Raw genomic sequence first — 22,524 nt, forward strand, 5'->3', positions numbered from 1 at the left:
TTTTAAAATAAGATTGCATTAGACCTTTTTCAAATGAATTTTTAAATACGTTTTCTAATTAATTTTTAAGACGGTTAAAGATTTAGCACAAAAGAAAAACAAGTCAGAATGAATCTTTTTAGTCACCTGCACATTCAGCAGGACTTATACAGTGCAACCAAAACAGGAAAAGCCTCAGCCTGAATGCCTGTAGGCACATAAATACACAAACATTTACCAGTTTCATTGCTTGCAATGCAGAACCACTTTTCCTGTTGTTTGCTTTGCTATAGCTTTTGTTATAACTCTCGTTCTAAACTATGTGCAAGTTTTTTTTTTAAATATGGGCACTTTGATGAAAGTACTTTTTATAATTGCCCATTGTAACTGAATACGAACTTAAATTCAAAACTGTAGCTTATTTGTTTAAACTTTAACAGCTGCTGACATTTAAACAGCAGTTTTGTTCACGAGTTTGTTTTCTTTTTCTTTTGTGCAGGAGAAGCGTCTGTCCTGAGAGACTATGCAGCCACCACCATGAATGAGTTTCTTGGCATGTTTGGTTATGATGACCAGCAGGTAAGGGATGAGCTGACCAAGAAGATCAGCTTTGAGAAGCTCAAAGCTGCTACCTCAGACCCCTCATCCCTGAGCAGTGATGAGGCCACACGGCGGGCTCGCTTCTCTAAGTACGAAGAGTACATTCGCAAGCTAAAAGCAGGGGAGACCCTACCGTGGCCGATGCATGCTTCCCCACCAAAACCGGATGACCTCAACACAAAACTGTCTCAAGAAAAAAGTGCTGCCATGTTTCAGACCTCTGGGTGCCCTCCAGGGACTGAGGGGCAGATCTACCCATCCAGCATGGACCACAAGCAGCAAGTGGCACCTCAGCTGAGTAATTCTAGGCCCACTAATCCTTCTCACATGCAGAACATGGCCCCCCGAGCCTCCAAGTATGACTTTTTTATTCAGAAGTTAAAGATGGGCGAGAGTTTACAGCAGCAGAATGGTAATGCATACAAGCGACCCTCGAAGTACGACCTAGAGAATGTCAAGTTTCTGCACCTCTTCAAGCCAGGTGAGGGCAACCCTGACATGGGCGGTGCCATTGCCTTTAAGACTGGCAAAGTGGGCCGCCCTTCAAAGTACGACATCAGGCCGATTCAAAAGCTGATGCCCGGAAACCCTGAAGCGTCGCTGATGCCCAACGTCCTTGCATCAGCACCAGGGAATCCCGGAGCTCCTGGTATCCCTGCAGTAGGTGCAGTGGGGGCCAGCATCGCCCCCGGACTCACCATGGACCAGTCGGGATCTCTAAACTTCAGTGCTGCTGACTACCTAAAATCCAGTTTTTCCAAGACTGACTCCATCACCACCGGGACCGTTTCCTCTGTTAAGTAAGTGTGTTCACAGTTCCCATCATGCACCATATGGCACCACAGCCATGGGAAATCTGGCTTTTGATTTGTTAACATGAGGTAGACATGCTTTTTCTAGGAAACAACTTTGCATTTGATGGATTAGAATGAAAAGAAAAGACTAATCTTATGGTTCACCTTCAAACTAAGGAACATCTTTAGATCTTAGATCTTTAGATGTTTTGATCTAGCATAAAAGAACAGTTGCTAGAGCCAAAAAGACTTAAGCTTGTGTCCAAAATTCTTCACTACTCCTTAACTACTAAAAAATCTATACAGTCCAGGACTAAAGTGCCCTGGATTTGATTCTGACTCCACGCTCACTACTTTAAAAAAGACATTTAAATGGTAATTATGACATCACTGATTTCTCAAATATAAAATATAAACATTTAAAGTTTAAACAAATATCAACATTTTACAAAGACACTATGAATCCACTGTATTCTGATCATTAAAACTTGGATGCCTTTTAAAAATGTAATTAAAGTACTTTTTTTTTCCCAAATGAAATTGTTTAAAAGCAATGCATTTTGGACTGTATTTGCCAATCTAATGAGCATCAATGCACTCTGACTTTTCACAAAAACTTGTGGCAAATGTCTGTGGGTGCTAGATTTTGGAATCATATGTTGTGTCTGAATTCTTTTACTACTTACTAAAAAAGTGCACTGTATAGTGCTTTCACCATTTTGTAGAGCTGTATGGATCTACAATTACAAAATCAAGTCCCCTAGAAATTTTCCATAAGTCTCTGCGAAAAACCAGTGTACATCGATGCTCACTAGAATTAGTAAATAAAGACCACAATGCATTTGGTTTCAACGATTTTTGTAAAAAAAAAAAAAAAAAAACTATTTTATTGAACTTTTTTTTAAACCAATCGTTGTAAAAAGCTTGTATGTATTAAGTTTTGACTTCATGAAATCGATGACGTCCCATTTGCCGTTTAAAAACAAAAAGTAGTGAGCATGGTGTTCGAATTGCTTATAATATCCAGGGCACCAAAAAGGTTTTTTTAGTAGTTAGGGAGTAGGGAGGGATCTGAGACATAGCATAGATTCAGACAGCTCTACCAAACAGTGGACGCACTATATAGTACACGATGTAGTGAGTAGTGAGGACATTTAGACACAACCTAAACCTCACTGGATTTATGTCAATACAGTCCATGTATTTGCCCTAAACTCTGTTTATTAACACAAGGTCATAGTAAAACTTAAAAAGACAACAAACGGTATCAAATATATATATATATTTTTTAAATAACTCATACAATGGAAAAAAAACAGCATCTAGTTTAGGCAAATGAACTGCTGCTTCCTTAATCCTTTGCTAAAAATCTCCTGTTTTGGATGGAGACGTTTCAAAGTGAAGTTCACTGATGGATTGAAAAAAACACGCTGTCCTCTTCACCTTATCTAGTCTCTAACTAAAACCCTCTGAGCTAATATGAACCTCACATACACTTAACTGTTTCTGTGAGTCAGTTAGCCTAACGCAAAGGTAATTGCTACCTTCATTGCAGTCAGTAGGAGAGTAGTGTGAAATAGCGCATAGCGCCCAATAGATCCTCAGTATGATGAGCTGCGAAGGCGCGTAAAGTGTTTACTTGCTCTAGCACTCCGTGGAGACTGATTTAGCACAGTCATCGCAAAGTGACTGACTTCTTTCGTTTGGCTAGGGTGTAACAACTCCCTTTAATTACTTTGGAGCCATGACTAACCTCCCGGCAAGTCGCAGGGGCCGGCTCAACACTGCATGATGAGTGCACTTTAAAGGAAGCAAACGAGGGGTTTGGGGAGATAACCTACAGCTGTGTGCGTTACCAGCAGGAACGGCGTTCTGGAGCCTGTTTGATTGATTTTGACCTTGTCTTTAGTTAGTCAAGAAGTATCAAAGAAGAGCCCTCAGGCACCTTTCCCTCCGGTTTTGGCCTTTGTCAGGTTATGCCTGTATAGGTGGAGTCTTAGCTGGCTGACCCAGTCTGGTGTATGTGTTCAGGGAGAGGGTGGCGTTGGGGAGAATGTGTGTCGGCGCATCCTTCCCTCTGGCCCAGATTAAGTCCAGGTCATCCCCTGTGTTTAGCTGCTCACATGGAGCTAAATGCCACTTACAGAGAGAGCAAACTGAACCAATTCTTAAATATGACTGCTCCTGAGGGCCGCACTCCTGCCAGCTTCATAAAGGGATTCCTAACACAGGCGACAAATGGCAAATACTATTTCTCAACCGTCGTATTTAATGTTTTTTAAAATCTTTTTAATCCACCTCTCTACAATTACTTAAATTTGAATTTGTTTTTTAAACATTTGTCCAGACAGGCTGACATCAAGAGGATCAGAAGACAAGCTTTTTCCCCCACTTTTTTATGCCTGTTACCCAGTTTGTTTGTTTTTTTGCATATAGACACTCGCCAAAATTTCCCCATAAAAGATAAATGCCACGTTGCTCCTACGTTTTGCCTTTCATTTGTTGGGAGACAATTTATCAAAGTGTGTCTTCACTTTAATTTACACGGCACATAAAAATGCTGTTGTGCCGCAGAAAATGTATATTGATAGTCTAAAGTTTGAGAGTGACTTGTAAGCAAATATTGTCCCTGTTTAATCCTTATTAACAACAGGCAGCCCAGTGTCATCATCATTCATGTCTGTTTTTGTGTTTTCTGTGTCATTAGGAATGGTCTGCCACCAGATAAACCCACAACCGATGATGTCAACCTATACCAGAAATATATTGCCAGGTATGCAAATCACTCAAAGTGCCGCATTAATAGAAAAATAGTCAAAACAGCCTTTTTTATGCACTAATGGTGTGTTTTATTCAGTGAGGTAACCACATCATAAACTGCTATGCGAGTGTTATATGGGGAGTAAATTAATTAAGAAAAGACTTCAATTTATGTGCAGAGGGGAAGTGGCAAAAAGAGGAATAAAATAGAGAACAGTTTGATGGTAGTTCATTGTAACTGGGTGAAGAAATGTTCACAGTCTGTAAATCATTAAAACCTTAAAAGCCGTACAGTTGTGTACCTTTTCATTAAAGATTTTCCAATGAAAATTGTGATCTGTTTTTTTTTACATGTTCTTGTAGCGTTTTTCTCATGATGGAAGAAACATATGAAGAAAATTAAACTTAAAATATAATTCCTGAATGTTCTTTTATTCCAACCGATGTGAATCAGGAGCAGATGAAAAAATTCAATTTGAAAAAGCTTGTAGCAGTGACTTAAAAGCTACAAGGCAGGTCAGTAGCTCCCTGTTCCGCTCCATTCAGATGCATTCACTAGCAGACACATAGATCCATGTCCGTCTTTGTTTTCCACGTCTAAGCTGGCATCTGGCTCAAAACTGTACAGCTGGATAGATCTGATATTGCATTTTTGTTACACTGTCAATGCAAAGTTGCAGGACAGCATGTATTCTGATGGATGATGGGGAGTAGGGGCGTACTCACTCTGCGCCAATGGTCCCGCCCACAACTCAGAGGTGAATTTTTTATTAGAGCCGCTCTGCAGAAACCCTTTTTCGATTTTGGCCAAAAACGGCATAATAATAATAATAATAATAATAATAATAATAATAATAATAATAATAATAATAATAATAATAATAAAAAGATCACTTTTTATTATTTATTATTATTATTATTATTATCATTATTTTTATAAAGTGGGCCTTTAAGAATAAGAACAGATATGAGCTCTTTTGCTTTCCCATCTGAACACACACTAACTTTTTTCCCTCTGAAGTCAGTTGCTCACTGTAATAAAGACAAAAGCATCAGAGGGGAAGAAGGTGTCTCAAGTTTCAGTAGACACAGAAAATGTCTCCACTCTCGATTCATCCTATGCCGATACTATAAGGGTGATTATGGCTGCTGTGTTTATTGTGTTTAAAAAGAAAGAAAAGCAGCATTTGAAAAGCCAAAGTGGCTTTGGCGTTAATGATTACTTCTCCAAGCCATAACATGAAGGGCACAAATCAAAGCCTTGGCACTGACAGACACACACGCATGAACACAACCTCCTGCACACAAATATGCACAAACACACACAAGCTCACAAAACCCCTTCCTTGGACTGATTACATTTTGCAAGAAGATTTAATTAAGGAATTTTTAATGAGGCTTCTGCTGGCACTGCCAAGAACTGTTTTGATATTTGCGCTGCATAATGCATAAAATTTGTCTAAACATCTCGGCAGTTGATGCACGGGGAGGTTGCAGATAAGCCCAGATACAGTTTCAATTTCCGCGTTGGGGCTGAGAAAAAAAAAATAGAGAAAGGAAAGGAGAGGAGAGAAGAGAGGAAAAATGAAAAGGAGCGCTCATAGAAAGGGCAAATGTGGCAGCAAAAGGGTAGGGTGGAGGCGGGGGGAAGGGGCCCTCTTAGAGCTGGGGCTAATGAGTGCAAATGGAAATGTGTTTTTGTCAAATCCTGACAAAAGAGGGAAAAGAAGTTGTTCATATTTTACCGCACTCGAGTTTGCCGTTTAGAGAGGCTTCCTGTTCATGTTCAACAGCAGTTTCACCCTTTAAATGCTCTGTGCACCCACTGTTGCCTTGGCACTTTGATCTGTGTATCTATTGTAACTGGAGATGCACTGCAATCTCTGTATTGTGGCGATATTAATATTTAATCTGCTGCTGAATAGCAGAGGCCCATTAGGCCCCCTGACGCGGCAAGTGGGAATTGTCCAGAGGCAAAGTGATACAGCTGGGCAATGAGCAGAGAGGTGGGCTTTAGTCCCAGGGGGCAGGCGAGAGGGGGCTCTGTATGTTCATCAGAGTGGATGTGTTGGACAGAACACCACAGATACCGTTAATAGCCACGACATATGTCGGCTTTATTTTTAGCGAGACTTCTGCTTTGTCCCCGCACTCCCGAACAGCACCACCAACCCAAAACAATGGTGGATGTGCCATTCAATTAACTTAATGAACTCGGCAAAGTGATCTGTAAATGCAGCTTTGGGAGAATCCTAACGAGGAAAACACAGAAAGAGGGATGGAGAAAAATATTACTCAGCCCGTTTTCTCCCCCTGTTCTGCGCTGAAGCAGATGGAATCCTTGGCAGTGGTGGCGCAAATGTTTGTTTGTGTGTGTTTTCACTGGTAATTTGAGGATTTTAACAGTCATCATTGTCAAGTTTATGACCACCACCATAAAAGTGGCAGAACAGCAGCAAGTAGCTGCTTCTTTCGACCATCACCAGATTCAAATCTGGTATCTGCGCTTCAGTTGATTTGACCAAGTGGCCTCCAGGACCAGAAATGCGGTTAAGATCCAAGGAATAGCCAATAATTTGACTTTCACCGTGTGGAGAAATAAGGAGGGAGACATGCTGCTGTCTGCAGCAATGAATGTGAACGTGGACAGAAAGGGGGTTTTGCGTATTTAATATCTCTTATGATTTCTGTGAAATGATTGAAGATAATTTGTTTGAAATTGGTGTGACAGAGGGGTAATTTATTGCAAGGCTGCGGAAAGAAGCAGTTTGAAGGTGTGAGTTCTGGTACTTTAAATGTGAGACGAATACATCACCTTAGCATATTCTTTATATGTTTCACTTTAATGCATTTTTGAATATTTAACCAATGTTTAACCAAAAGCTGCTAATAATTGGTTATGTCCTTCCTTCATCTGTTTTGTGTTCAGGTGTTTCTAGTCTTTGATCTGCCTTAATGTAGTTTTACTGCTCTTTAAATAAAATGTGCTGAAATGTGTTCTGTACTGTGTTTTTTTTTCAGGTTCTCTGGAAGTCAACACTGTGGTCATGTGCACTGTGCCTACCAGTACAGAGAGCATTATCACTGCATGGACCCTGATTGTAACTACCAGGTCAGCGTGAGTACTTTATCACTTTTTCCTGACCATAACCCAAGTTTAAATTTATGATCTGAATTTTGTACTAATCCTTTTGAGCGTTCTCCATCTAAAACTTGCCAGTCCGGATTTACATAACAATTTAAAACAGAAGAGTAAAGTTGTTTTTCCTGCACAATAAAGCGGATATGATGATTCTCTACGGTAGGATTGACAAACAGAATAATGTGTCATTCTGGCACACCCAGCCAAAGTTGACAAAGATGAAAACTTTGTTGATTTTAGATCTCTTGATCAGGCTTTAAACACATTTACACTTTTGTTATCCTCATTCACAAATTCCCCTTTTTTTACTTTAGAAACTTTAGGGCAAGCAGAAATGTTTCTTTTCATCCATTTGTCTTGTTTTTGTGAGACTCTGCCACTGTAAGGCCCACGCCCACATTATTAATCTTGTCCTGGTTTCATGAGATATCATGTAAAACATAGGAAGGAGAAAACAAAAAGCAGATCAAAATACAGGCTTTGTGTTTGCTGCGGCATTGGTCTTGAGAGAGCTAGACAAGCACCGGTAGATTTGTAAAAGAAGCACAATCGTGTGCAACTTCTCCTGCTTTCACCAACAGTTTTCTGAATAAAGCCATCTTCTGCTGTAATCTCCTGTCTGGTTCAGATCAGCAGAGATTACCTCTTGATAAACACTGTTTGTGGTGAGAAGCATCACAGATCTAAGCTTTCATTTTCTGCACAAATCCCACTTCACTCTCTTATGAGGCACATTCTTGGAGGAACACAAAGGAAAATCATTCTGTGTCATTATTCAAAGCATTGGTTCAGGTTATCATTGTAATTTCCACAGTCGGGTCCACGTTTTTTTTTCTTTTTTTGTTGTTGTTGCGTGGAAACACAGATATGCTTTGGAAGGCAGCTCTCAGGATGTCAATATAATGAAAAAAACAAGCAGGCCGTGATGAGCAGCCCTTTTCAGAGCGATAACTCATGAAATGTTACATGACACACACTCCTGGAATATTATCCCACTGCCAGCCTGCAGGCAGTTGGCTGAGTCCTAACATTCTCCTTTCATGGGCTTGTACATCAGGGAGAGTGTGCATCTTGCCACACTAGTGGGAATCCTAAAATAAATGTAGCAAGTGGCTCCTAACCTTCATCACCACTCAACTGAAAATGAGATCTTTTTCCCAGTCAGCTCTCTCCATGGCCTATTTTGGACGGCTTGATGGATCGAATGTACCATGACCGCAGTTCAACTTTTCTTTCAGACATCAATCCCCATTACATACCAGAAAGATCAAATCCATAACTGATAGTTGGTGTTTTTTGGGGGGGAAAAAATAATGTCAAGAGGCGAGGAAGCCCTCATCAGCCAGATTAAACATCCTAATAAAGTTTGAGCGCTCAAACAATAGTCAGACCTCTCAGAAATTTATGGGAAACTATCCAAGACAGAGGGAATCAGCAGCCGTATGAGATCTTAGCTTTTTACTGGTGCGCAAGTGGAACACATGACACAAAGCAATTACCCTACTTTGTACAGCAATTAGTTGCTTTTAAGAATTTCTCTTTATGGTTTTTTTTCTTCAGTTGCAGATAGATATGGATTGAAGATAGAACTGTCTTATTGATTCAGGCTTCTCCTGTTGCAGTTTCTGTAACATCAGCTTAAACCCAATTACAGCAGATTTGGTTGCTGCAGGTCTCTGCGGAGGGACTTTTTCTTTTTTCTTTTTTTTCCTGATTCCCTTTCATGACTCTTGGGTGTGGGAGCGTTTTATTTATTTATTTATTTGTAATTTAGCAGGCGGGTCTCTTAGCATATTCATTCATCATTGCAGGCGAGACCTGCACCAAAAGCAAGCGTTAATGCTTTAATTAAAAATGGAATCGTATCTCTGCGAATTGAAAGGAAAATGTTTTTTGCTTGACTTGTTTGTTTGTTTCTGTTGTCTTCTGTTTTCCCCTGTGCACGTCTCGGAAACCATCTGCACGGAACATAATTTTTCCAGAGCCAAAAACATGAGAACTGTGATCTAGCATGTCAATTGATTCATCTTAATTTGAAAAATACATTTTGTTGGAGGGGAAAAAAAACAAAAAAAACAAAGACAAGCAACGTTTGGAGAGTATATTTCATGTTCCGTATTACAGCCTCTATGCTCTGAGAGCTTTTAGTGCCGATTTCGGAAAGGACGCAACTTTGAGATATGTTGTGTAAATCCACAACTACTGAATGCGTCTTATTTAAAGACGCCCTGTCCTCTCCAGGGCAGGGTGCACATCCCTCCTCAACTGCCAACTGGCTCCTGCATGTTGCAGCTGCTGCTTCTTCATAGATAAAGTGACTTGTTGCTGATTCTGTGACTGGTTTAAATAAACACCAACCTGTTGCTGTACATTTTCCCCCCTCCCCTTTTGCAGAGGTTTACCAGTAAACAGGATGTAATCAGGCACTACAACATGCACAAGAAGAGGGACAACTCCCTGCAGCATGGCTTCATGCGCTTCAGCCCCCTGGATGACTGCAGTGTCTACTACCATGGCTGCCATCTCAATGGAAAAAGTACCCATTACCACTGCATGCAGGTACACAACAAGAGCCACAATTCTTCTCCCTCCTACACACAGAACTACAATAAAACCACAAACATATATAAGAGGTACGCACATGTGTACAATCACAAGAATTCTGAATTATTATTTTTCTGATATAGAACTGCATAGCAACAACTTGCTTTGACTGATATAGAATATGAAATGTAATTTTTTTGGCCATTTTATGCAAATAAAAGTTCATCAAAAACGGTGAAATTGCAAATAAAGATTTATTCCAAACAATTTATGTTTAAACAAACACGAATCTTCAGTCAGAGTGTCGTAAAATGCACACATTTGAACCTATTTCATAAAGAGCAACCACGTACGAGTTCTTTGGTGCTTTCCCCGCCCACTCCCTGATTCTCTCAGTCCATAATTGGCATGGGTAAATCCACAGAGGTGTTTACATAAACTGCACATTTTTCATCTTTTACTACCAAGCAGCCTGCTGAGCATAGTTTCCCTTAGTTTTGTTTAATTTTTCCTCTCATCTGCTTATTTTCAACCTGCCATTGTTCCCGGGGCTTTTGTACCAGCAGGGCAGCAGCAGCTCAGCACAGGACGGCTTAAGATGCATAATTTTATACTCCTCTAACAGTATTATTATTATTATTAGGGCATTTCAGCCTCTTGTTTTATTAGTCCCCCTCTGTGAACCTGCAGAAGTTGGCATCACTTCTTTTGATTTAAGGGAGGAAAAAAATAATGTGGCATGTTTTTTCATTGTTTGACTCAATATGGAGAAGTTGCCCAGTTTGTGAAGGCGAAAAGTGCCACACATGATATACAATTGTGGCTTTTATTTTAAACAGTACCCGTTTTTTCCCCCCTTTGTTGCCTCTCAGGGTTTGTTAGTACCAAGACTTTTCAAACAGAAGACAGTCATCTTGGTCCTGTGTGCTTTCCTCTGCCCCCTCTATCTGTGTAGTTTCTTGTTTGAGTTACAGTAAGTTTGTGGCAGCCTCACAGTCTCACTTCAAGTATGAACTTAACCTTCTAAAAGGCTGCTTTGCCAGGAAGATAATGTAGTTTCAAACAGCCTTCTGTGACCACTGCCTTTTTCACTCCTTTCTGTGTTTTTTCCAGTTGTCGCAATGATGACAAAATTGTTTCCAATTCAGGGGTTTGACATGAAACTTGTAAAGCTCGCTGTGCATTACCACAAATTAAAACTTGAATGTGAGAGAACATCCTTCTACGCTACTATCTAGGCCACTAGCATTTTCTTAACCACAATGAGCTCCCTTCGCTATATCTTGTACAGTATATCAGTTCTCTTTAAAGTGCAGAATTTCAGACGCCAGGTTTTTTTTTTCAAACTTTTCTTGCAAACTGAAACTATTGCATGCTGTGGGCTGTCATCTAATGTTCCATTATCATGCTTTCACTCTGCTTTGCAGGTGGGGTGCAGCAAAGTGTACACCAGCACCTCAGATGTCATGACCCATGAGAACTTCCATAAAAAGAATGCCCAACTGATCAACGATGGCTTCCAGAGATTCCGCGCCACTGAGGACTGCGGCACAGTCAGCTGTCAGTTTTATGGACAGAAGACGACACACTTCCATTGCAGGTGAAATGGACTTTGTGTGTGGGAAGTGACTAAAAGATGTTTCCACATTTATGTCATAAAACATTTATAAGTTAAAAAAAAGTTATTTCTGCAATTGTTTGAACCTTACGGACATATACACACTTCCCCTTTCGAAGGATGGTAATAAACGGAAGTATACTGTTCCGTCACTCTGAGTGAGATCAAAACTAAATAGTATTATGAGAACCAAAGTTTGAACATATATATATATATATATATATATATATATGCATTGTATAGAGAGAGAGAGAAAATATACTGTGCGGGCCGTAACTCCCTGCCATGCTTCATTCTGATGCATCCACTTGTAGACAAATAGATCCAGGTACGTCTTTGTTTTCCTCGTTCGAGCTGGCTCCAAACTGTATGGCTGGATTGCTCCAATAATGCTCACTAGTTTTGTTGCATGTTAGGTCGTAGGTGTGAGGGGACTGTAAGGTGGTAGGAGATTGTCTAAACAGATAGATGACGGGATGTGGGGACGGGGGGGCGCCCTGCACTAACAGTCTATCCCACAGCTCAGAATTCTAATGAATTCCTGCAGAAACTATGACCTAGAAAACAACCGTTTTTTTTTAGATTTGGGATAAAAACAGCATGATTATGATAAAAAGACCACTTGGAATGCTTTTGAAATAGTTTAAAGATGATCGCAATGGGACTTTAAAAATTGGAGTTGGTGAAAAATATCAGCTGTCGACTCATTTAGCCACTCCAGTCTGTGTCACAAATGTTGCACATTGACTAAATTTGCAGGGATGACTGTGCTGCTGCATCACTCAGCAGCCCAGTTAGCTTTCCTCTGTTTGAAACTGTTTAAAAACCCCTCAGTGCAAACACCAATATCACTGCATCTGACCTAATACTTCATTCTTGATTTTTTATTTTTGTCTTAGGCGCCCAGGCTGTACGTTCACTTTCAAGAACAAATGTGACATTGAGAAGCACAAGAGCTATCACATCAAGGATGATGCCTATGCCAAGGATGGCTTCAAGAAGTTCTACAAGTATGAGGAATGCAAGTATGAGGGCTGTGTGTACAGCAAAGCCACCAACCACTTTCACTGTATTCGATCGGGCTGTGGTTTCACTTTTACCTCCACCAGCCAGATGACCTCCCACAAACGCAAGCACGAGCGTCGGCACATTCGCTCTTCTGGCGTTATGAGCCTCTCTTCCACCTTCTTGGCCCCAAAAGATGAGCAAGAAGAATCGAGTAACGATGATCTTATGGATTTTTCAGCCATTAGCAGCAAGAATTCCAGCTTGAGTGCCTCCCCCACAACCCAGCAGTCCACCACTGTACCACACCTGTTGACCACGCCCACTACCGCTGTCTCCTCCTCCTCAATGTCTGGCCACACCCTTAAGCCAACGTCTTCGCTGCCCACCACCGGCCAGCGCATGTCCAGCCTGCTGTCCCAGACTTTACCCAGCAACGTGCCGGTGGCCCTCGCTCTTTCCAACAATGCCTTGGCCGCCTCCAATCCATTCTTCCCCCTAATGCCCCGGCTGCCTCTTCAACAGACTCCCCCAGCCGCAAGTCTGATTTCAGGCACCTCCTCCGGGGCCCACTCTATGCCCACCGACTCACTGACCCAAGGCTGCTCTACTGTGGGGGGAGATGCAACCATGGCATCTACCCCGACCTCTTTTGCAACCTCTTCCATCATGGAGAAGATTTCTGCCAGCAAGGGGCTCATTTCACCCATGATGGCCAGACTTGCAGCTGCTGCACTGAAGCCCTCCAGCAACCAAGAGACAGGTAAACCATTTTATAAGCAAACGTAAACGGGTATGTTTTTGTCAAAGAACACAATCACACTTTTAATGTCGTTGTTCTTTTTAAATGCATTTATTAAATGGTAGTGTTTATTTTATTCTACATGGAGCATGACACATAAAAACATAAATATATGATGAATATATCAGTTTGAGCTGTGTGATGCTCAGAGAAGCCACTGCATGTGTATGCAACACTCCAGCGCTCTGTGTGTGGACAGAGGAGGAAGGAAGAGTGCACTCAGAGGTCATCCCTGCAGCCATCCCACAGCTGAGAGAAAAGGCAGGAGAACCAGCGCTTTCAGGCTTAAAGGGAGATACCGGAGGCATGGCCCTCTGTTATTGTGTTGATCGTTTGTTAGATACCCACAATCCATTTGGAGATAAATATGCTGACAGGGGAGAATAGGCCCTGTAAAAGTCTCTTATGATGTTCAGATTGGGGGCCTTTGGGGCTTGTGTGGAACATGTTTCCTCATCATTGGCCTCTTATCTCTGTCTGTGCCTGTTTCAGGCAAATGGAGATGGAATAAAATTAGGTTGAGAAATTACAAGAAGAACAACACATAAAAAAAAAAAGATTTTTCTATTCTCTTTGCCAAATGATTAAAAGAAAAAAAAAAGGCAGAAATCAGTGAGGCCGTTATGGCTCAATGCACCAGAGTGGAGAACCAGACACTGGGACGAGACAGTTTCATGCACTGTTATGCATCAACAAAGAGATTTTTAGACATTTTTTTTTTATTGCGATGATATCATGCCAGTTTTTGTTTGGTAAAAAATATCTGAATTTTAGAATTGTTTTAATTATTTTTTTTATTTGATTAATGTTTTACTCCCATGCTCAGAAAAGGAATTTCATATTTAGTTTTTTTTCATGCACTCCATTGGATTTCCGGTTAGTAGAAGTTCATAGTTTGAGCAGGTGGAGTGTGATTCTTAATGCAATTGCTCCGGATGTTTGAAGTGAGAAGGATTGCAATTCCGGGTGGTGCTCCTGGAGCAGGACGGGCCCGCGGAGAGAGCTGGGGCAGCTGCTCCAGGGAGCCGAGCTGAGCCCAGGCTGTCAGGCTGAGCTCCACCTCTGGGCTTCCAGCAGGTACTGGAGAAGCCCCCGCTAAGGGTGGCGCCTCCACAGATGGTGTCTTTATACCGCCCCTCATTTTTGATCAGCTACAGCTTAGATCTCTGCAGAGAAAAGAAAAAAAAAACTTCTGAAATAAACTGCCCTTATTGATTCTTGTGTGTGTTTTTGTCATAGCGCTTACAGGATGATGGTAGATGTGGTTTTGTTTCTCATATTTGCTTCAATAAATGTGTGAACAGGACATTTAGGCCAAAAATGTGAAGGAAGTGGTTACTGCTTCTCTATCAAATAGGTGTGAGAAAAAGTCACTGCGTTTGCGGCTATTCTCCCTTTACTCTCTATACCTTAGCGGGTTGTGAAACTTTGCCTCTTTTTTCTAATTTTCAGACCCCTTAATGTTTTACCCCGAGATGCAGGCTTAAGGGTTTACTAATTAGGCATTCAGCACAAATGATCTTATCTGGAGTAATTACACGCTGCTATATTTTTCCTGGATAATTTCCAGAAAGTTAGCAGCTTTGAGTCAAACTCATTTCCTTTGCCTTCTTAGAAAATAGGTTCCCAAAAAAAAAAATAATAATAATTTCATGAAGTGAATCAGAGTGAGATACTATTTTTTCCCCACAATAATCTACAGACAGTCATCAACAGTCAAATTATCCTCTGATTTAGTCAAGTGATATTTGACTTAGTCTGGTGATCATGTGGGGATCATGCAGTGAGTGGGTGCTCTCCGTGTGATGTGCTCTCATTTTGTCTGTGTGGTGATTTAATTCTCAGTGACAATGAAGGGTTTTTCTGACTTGTTAATTTGGGATATATTCTGATCAAGTTGAAGGGGGGGGGGGGGTTAGCCGGTAAACATTCAGTGAGATGCAAAATTGTTTGACTGCTGGTTTTTTTCTTTGTCCCCCCTCCCCCCAACTCCCCCCAACCTCGGCCACTGTCAGAGTGAAGTGACACTGACACTTCCTCATCTCCCAGCTCTCCGCTGACAGGGCCTGAGAGTGGCTTTTCTACTTCTGTTTTGCCTGATATGTCTCTGGGTCATATTGTAGCGCGGGGGGGGGTGCTTAGTCTCCCCCTTTATTTGATCTTTTTTTTTTGTAAGAAAAAAGGCAAATCCTCTCCAGGATGAGGGCAGACTTTTGGTTTCCCGCAGCTTTGCCTTTTAACACCAGAGTGTAATTCTTAAACGACAGATTTCTCGCCAAACCAATACTGGCTGTATGTGCTCTCTGATTTTAGTGTCACAGAGGCTGCACCCACCCGTCACTCCTCCTATTCACATATATTTTTAAGAGAAACCACCACTTACTGTCAGCTACAAGCTCAGCTTTCTCCGTGTAGCCTCGGGTCAAATTAATATTTCAACCCCTTGGGATTAAGAAAGCAGAATTCACCTTCCTGTCAGCATTTTTACCTCAGGTCATCCCCCCTGCTGTTTATTTATTTGAGTTCAGCCCTCCTGTCCGCGCTCACAGAATACCTATTTGGAGGAGACTGTGATCGAGAGGTCACGCTATTTGAACTGATCTGATTGGCTGTCAGCTCCAATCTGACCGACATAGCAGCCCCGTTTTCCTTGTGGGCGCGCTCAGTGGCATTGGCTGCCGTCTGTTGTCAGGCCAACAAGGAGCTTGAGAAGGTGGGAAGGGAGGGGGGTCGGTCAATCTGAGACTGCCACTTTCCCTCAGCATTAGCATCTCACTTAATGACCAGTTAAGAGGCAGCCTGGCAAATGACTTGTGACAAGTGCTGCAGAAAAAGGAGTCTTTTTCCCTCATATCTCCCGCCTCTCAATCACCATTTAAAAGGCTTGACGGCCTGACATAATTTTGCAATAATTATCACTCGGAGTATTCTTTTCAGTCCAGGACAGAAGTCAGATTGGATCTCATCATATGGTAATAATGCTGACCAACAATAACTTTGTTGTCTCAACTCCACCGCTCTGTCGTGATCCTCAGGGAACGGGCAGCCGACTTCAGCCAGCCAGTTTAATCTGGTCCAAGTGAAGCAGGAACCGGTGGAAGTCAACTCTGGAGCTTCCCAAGACTCACAGGAGTACAGCCTGGACTTGAGCAAGAAAGACCACAGGTACACAGACACTAAGGCCCTTTTTGATGTTTATTTTAATTCAATCATCTAATATTTAAAAAAAACATAGTAATATTGTTTAAATCATTGTCCCCTTTGCGGTTTTACTTATTATGGCCTGCAGCAGTCCTGGACTGCAAGGACCAAATTGTTTTCACAATTCTTCCTTCTAACTGCATGTTTGAGTGATAATGCCGCCACAAACTCAAAGATTTACCAAAATTTGCATGTACTTAGTAACTGAGGAAAATAAATTTTGGGCATGATAAACAACACACCCTCCCCCCCGCTTAAATATGTTGGTTATAAAGTTTTTATCAGTGTTCGTGTGGCGAGCTTGCAATGGTGGCATTTTCCTGTTTTTCGCATATTACAGTGTGAAAATGTAATAAATGAACCGTTGGCTTGAGCTGGACAAAATGATGTGAGTGACTAATGAAAAAACCAAGGTAATCCAAAAATTTGGCAGATTTTTCGGAAAATTTTATAGACATGTTCGTCGATCCCAGGCAACCAAAAAAATAGAAAGGTTGCCATGGTGATACAACTACCAGAAAGGCCACCATTTTGGAAAAAGTGTTCAGCCAGTAAGGGTGGGTCAAAAAGGGGCCAGCAGGGTGGGGGCAGGTATCAACTTCAGGGCATACAATGCTGAGCGCGGGTTTAAATTATATTAATGTTTATCAAAAATATGTCCCCTCTGACTTATCTGTTTGCAGTTGGAATCTTCATCATATTTCTCAATTTTAGCACGAGAAGGTTGTTTGCATAACCCTTCAACACCAATCTTCCCTTCATAGTGCCGTAAACCTTACTTCTTAAGAAGACAGCATTTTTCTTCTTCATTATATGTGCACACCTTCCGTGATAAATAGAAATATTTACTGTTCTCATGCAAATCTTGACTAAACATTGTTCATTTTCCTTGTTCCAGTAATGAATCAAACGGACACCCTGTACCAGGGAATACATCTCTTTTATCCTCGCTTATGAATAAGGTAAGATCCATCCATCAAACGCCTTTCATCCTAAGACAAATTAGCGGGACACGGAGGGGCCTGTTTGTTTTTTAATGTTTCACTGCTAATAAGATGAGTTTGTATCATTTAAATTTTCCAACCATTTTTCATACGGTGTAATTTTCACTGCACCACTCACAAATTAATATAATGAAGCAGGAGCTGTGTGCCATGCCAGATATATAGAGATGTTTGTTTTTTGATGAGCTGTTCTGAACTCGCCATCCATTTTTTTCTCCCCCTTTATACTTTTTCTTCCCCGCCTCGCTCTACATTTATTTATAGAGTTTATAAATTATTTGATTAAAAAGTCAGAGGAGGAAAAACAAGAAGGCTCTGGCCTCATTTTTTAACCAGCCTGGATGTTAGCGTATGGAAATTTAAATCCGTCTCTGTTTTGGTGAAAATTAAAATGGACATTGTCTAAGCCATATGTCTTATCTGATTGATACAAATGCGCCGGGTGGTTTCCATTACATTGATGATGTAAAGGGAGAGCAAGTCTCCCTTTTTTATTGTGTCCATCCTCTCCACAAGAAAAAATTGGCTACATAAACCTTCACTTGGGACAGTTTAACTTTTGGATCGCGGCTGTCCTGCTAACTTTTGGACTTTGTTTTCAAGCTGTATCTCTTGAAAAGCTTTAGAGGATGCTAAATAAATAAAGTTTAAATTAAAGGAAAAATATGGGTGTTGATTGCTCTGCCGCTTTTCGTTCACCAAACTTTAGTTTAACACATTCAGGCTCTCGCTTGTACAAACGTCCTGCTAATCTAGTGACTGATGCCTCTTTTTTTTCTTTTCTTTTCTTTGAAGATGTCACAGACGAACCCTGCCCTCTTCAGTGCCATGAACCTGAAGTCTGAGCTGGAGGGGGGTCAGGGCAACGACACCTCTGAGGCAGCCCAGTATCTAAACAGAGTGCTGAAGAGGCCCCAGCCTGAAAAACCAACAGAGATATGGAGGACATACCTCCGCAGGTAAAGAAAAACATTTCAACACTGAACTTGTCAGATCCTGTTATTTTTAGGACATTTTCACATATAGAACATACTGAAACTACCTGAAAAGGAAGGAATGCATTTGTGCAAGAATGGGGCATGACTTGGAGTTGAGGCATGGAATCTGGACTTATTTTTAAACGTTTCCCCACTCATCCAAACTTCATCTATCTGAGTGGTGCTTCAATTGGAGTTAAAGTCTTCTTTCTTAAAATGTTTTGACACTAACTAAGTCCAAATATCATAAATAAAGTCTACCATAACGTCACCTTAATAAAGGAAAATCTTCATTGACATAAGAATGTGGCATGTCTCTTTCTTTTAGACAAGAAGCTAAACCAGTTTGTCTTTTGTTTGGCATTTATACAAGAAATCATTCAAATTTGCTTCATTTCTTTTTAAAGGTTCGACACAGACGACTTCTGTGAAGCTCGCTGTGACTTTCTTAAGAAGGTGCACTTTCACTGCCTGATTGAGGACTGTGGTGCACTCTTCAGCACTGTGGATGGTGCCATCAAACATGCTAAGTGAGTCTCACATTAGTCAGTGTTTAGAAACTACATTTTTTTATATTAAAAGGTGGATAAAAAAACTTCTACCTTTACATTTAGCTTCCACCTGCGAGCCACCATGAAGGTGAAGTCAGAGCCTCCGTTCACTGACGACAAGGAGTACAGTGGGGAGGCGCCTCTGCAGCCTGTTGCCCCAGTCTCTATGGCCAACAATCCCTCCATGGATGTTACCCATCTCCCATCCTCTGGAGGCTATAGCTCTCCCCCTCCCTCCCTCCTGGCCTGGAAGCAGCTGACTGGTAGCATCCCTCAGATGTCTGCCTCCATGCCCAACCTGCCGGCAAATTCTCCCCTGGCAACTACCTCCCTGGAAAATTCGAAACCACAAGTCAAACCAGGTTTTCTGCAGTTCCAGGAAAAGTAAGGACATGTTTGCATTGTTTAACTACTCAAAAATGTTGCTTGATTTGAGTAGAAACAAAGGAAAATTAAGTACAATGCAAAAAGAGGCAAAAAGGCCGTAGCACTTGTTTTATACATTTGCACTGGCATTATAAAGAACTCAGAAGTACAGATATACGTGAAGTACAGAAAATAATACAGTGATAGTTTACTAGGATTTCATATCAATAGAAATACCCCCTTTTTCCCGAGAAGAAAATTAAATAATATCTCCTGTGGTCTGTCCCTCCAGTGATCCCTGTTTGGCTACTGATTGCAAGTACTCCAACAAGTTCCACTTCCACTGCTTGTTCGGGAACTGCAAGTATGTATGTAAGACGTCTGGAAAGGCCGAGTCGCACTGCTTGGACCACATCAACCCCAACAACAGCCTGGTGAACGTCCGCGACCAGTTTTCCTACTACTCTCTTCAGTGTCTCTGTCCCAACCAGGTGAGTGAAGTTTGATAACTCAGCTTAGAGCTGAATAACCGACTGTCACCTCCTGGAGGTTTCTAAGGATGAAGTATGCTATCTATTAGACCAGTATTTGAAGTTATTTGACTCGAGGCTTTCACAGCCACTGTACCCCGTCTTCCATCTCGGCTGAGAAAGACAGTCGACTCACCTCAGTAATGCCTGTTTATATGTCAATGATGTCATTTTGACTGCCGCATTCTCCTCTCAGAAAAGGCCAATTTAGTTGATATTACCCAATAAATCATTGTCACTTGCTCAGTAAACAAGGCTGTCTGGAATAGGGCAAAAATCAGGGGAATGCTTCACAAATGAAACCTAAATGGCAGCCGCTGCCAGCTCTCATGAGCCCGTATTTGGAAAACCGTTTAAATGAATTCATTAATGTGTCGAAAATCACCCCTCTCAACAAAGTCCCTACCCATCCCTCCGCTGCCCTTCCTCCTCCCCTCAGTCTCCATCTCCTGAATGGAGCAGATCTTATTTGGCCGGGTCCTCTGGGATCGGGGGCCTCACAAACAGATGGTGGCGTACAGACATGTAAGAGAGAAGGGTTGTGTGTCGGATGCTGTGAAAAGTTGTTCTACCCATAACACGGGATGCTTTTGTCGAAACTTTTACCTTACACACAAGACTGATGGCCGTTCTGGAAATCTTTGTGTCTCTGCAGCAGTGCGAGTTCAGAATGAGGGGACACTATCACTGCCTGCGACCCGGCTGCTTTTTCGTCACCAACATCACCACCAAGCTGCCGTGGCACATCAAGAAGCACGAGAAGGCAGAGCGCCGCGCCGCCAACGGCTTCAAATATTTCACCAAAAGAGAGGAGTGTGGGAGGCTAGGTAAGAGTAGCAAACCTTTTCAACTTTGTGAAAATCTTCATGTCAACGTGAACAGCTTTTGAGGAGATTTTACCAAGAGAGATGTGGGGATTAAAGGTGTTACACTCAGAGAGATATGGATTGATTTGTACGAGCTGTTGCAAGAGGATATTCTGTGTTTACAAAGGGAGAGAGACCTGTGTTGGCAAACACAGCGCAGGGCTTTGTGAGGGGTTTAAGAGGCACGAAACAAGACTGCCTCACAGTTTTTGTTGCGTTTTTTGCATGTTCACAATGCCACCTCAAGTCCCATAGGATGTCTTGCCTGCACTACTACACAAGCAATAATGTCAAAGAGTCACATCCAGGTTGTTTTCCTTTTTCTTTTGCCCCTGTCAGAGATGAGCAATTAGGTTTGTGTTTGTTAATTATCTGGCTTGTCTGGTTTAGCCTGTTTGTCTTCTGAAGCTGCGCCGCACCACCACCGCTGCCATCACACAGAAATGAATTAAAGTGATCTGTTTTTTTCAGGCGGCTACACAAGCTTTTCAGAAGGTAGAAACAAAGCAAACAAAACCAGGCCCTAAACAGCTGTTTTTTGTCCCCAGCCTGATCTGCCAACTGTATTGTTCAGGCTAAGGGAGGGTGGGGGGGATTACCATCACCAGAGCTGCAGTCATAAAGAATTGATGGGTTGCCAGTATCCATGGCAGCAACATTACACTGAACACCGCTGATGATGTTACCTGGTGTCTGTCTCACAAAAGGGCCTCAGTGTCCCGGAGGTTACTGTTATTTGCTCAACTTTGCGTGTCTAAAACACTGTGTGTGCAAAAGCTATTTGATGACACAGACATGTTTCTCTCTTAAAGCGGGTGTCATGGTTACTGACATGCTAGCACCTGCCCAGCATGTTGCTCTTTCAATTATTTCTGCCTGCTTTATATAACACTATTTGATTAACAGGCACAAAACGGAACAATCATTTAATTTGAAATCATAAAGCAATTAGAAGCGCGAGCGTTTAAAACAAGGAAAAAGGACTAAAGACTACGAAGCAGAGAACAGAACAATGCTGAACAAAAAGGAGAAACGACAATGGAGATACTTTGAGAAATGAATTTAATATGCTAATAATTATATATTTACTTTGGTTTGCAGGGGTGTGTGTGTTATTGGCCCACAGAAAATGAGAATTTATTTATGTAAATTCCTAATTGAATAAAGCATGTCAGAGTAATAAAAGAGCTCCACAGGTTTAGTGCACAGAAGCCTTGACTTGCTCAGTATGACACTTGTGATCTAATATTCCTCCTACATGTACACTCGGAAACACTTTGGAACCCGATCCCTCTTTTGTCACAGCTATATCATGAAATTAAAAAATAAATAAAGCAAGAAAAATACTTCACTTTGGGTTTGATCTAATCACAACACCCTCATGCCGATAATGTTGCCTTCGGCGCTTTAGCTGGCTTCGGCTGCCGAACACAAATGAACCTACGGATGGAGAGGTTACAGCTGGGACTGTTTTCTTTTTTTTCTGGCAGGTTGCAAGTACAACCAAGTCAACAGCCACTTCCACTGCATCCGAGACGGTTGCCAGTTCTCCTTCTTGCTGAAGCACCAGATGACCTCGCACGCACGCAAACACATGAGGCGGATGTTGGGAAAGAACTTTGACAGAGTCCCATCCCAGGTAACTGTAGGCATCAACCACTAAAACACCCCCCCCCCCCCCCAAAAAAAAGTGAAATTTTCAGGCGCTGCGTAACATGTTTTTTATTTTACCATGGCTCAATGAGTAAAAACTTTTTATTCTATTTCCTGCTCTATGAGTCAGAC

General features: G+C 41.7%; 1 protein-coding gene across 12 annotated transcripts in view; it reads left to right on the forward strand.

The window, feature by feature from the left end:
- The window catches only part of casz1 (castor zinc finger 1), a 180,634-nt gene that overhangs the window by 152,684 nt on the left and 5,426 nt on the right, over positions 1-22,524 (forward strand). For 6 of the 12 annotated variants that reach the window (XM_078950757.1, XM_078950758.1, XM_011476952.4 and 3 more), the window contains 14 exons: positions 479-1,379; positions 4,081-4,146; positions 7,155-7,251; positions 9,670-9,834; positions 11,247-11,419; positions 12,337-13,205; positions 16,280-16,409; positions 17,344-17,407; positions 18,245-18,408; positions 18,834-18,956; positions 19,041-19,361; positions 19,636-19,834; positions 20,529-20,700; positions 22,230-22,378. In XM_078950757.1, coding sequence (XP_078806883.1) covers positions 479-1,379; positions 4,081-4,146; positions 7,155-7,251; positions 9,670-9,834; positions 11,247-11,419; positions 12,337-13,205; positions 16,280-16,409; positions 17,344-17,407; positions 18,245-18,408; positions 18,834-18,956; positions 19,041-19,361; positions 19,636-19,834; positions 20,529-20,700; positions 22,230-22,378 — 3,593 coding nt within the window. The remainder of the gene's footprint in view (positions 1-478; positions 1,380-4,080; positions 4,147-7,154; positions 7,252-9,669; positions 9,835-11,246; positions 11,420-12,336; positions 13,206-16,279; positions 16,410-17,343; positions 17,408-18,244; positions 18,409-18,833; positions 18,957-19,040; positions 19,362-19,635; positions 19,835-20,528; positions 20,701-22,229; positions 22,379-22,524) is intronic. The other 6 variants (XM_078950759.1, XM_078950755.1, XM_078950760.1 and 3 more) reach the window with 1 other exon arrangement.

This window comes from Oryzias latipes, chromosome 7 (genome assembly GCF_053564925.1).
Source record: "Oryzias latipes strain Hd-rR chromosome 7, Olatipes_Hd-rR_3.1".
NCBI lineage: Eukaryota > Metazoa > Chordata > Actinopteri > Beloniformes > Adrianichthyidae > Oryzias > Oryzias latipes.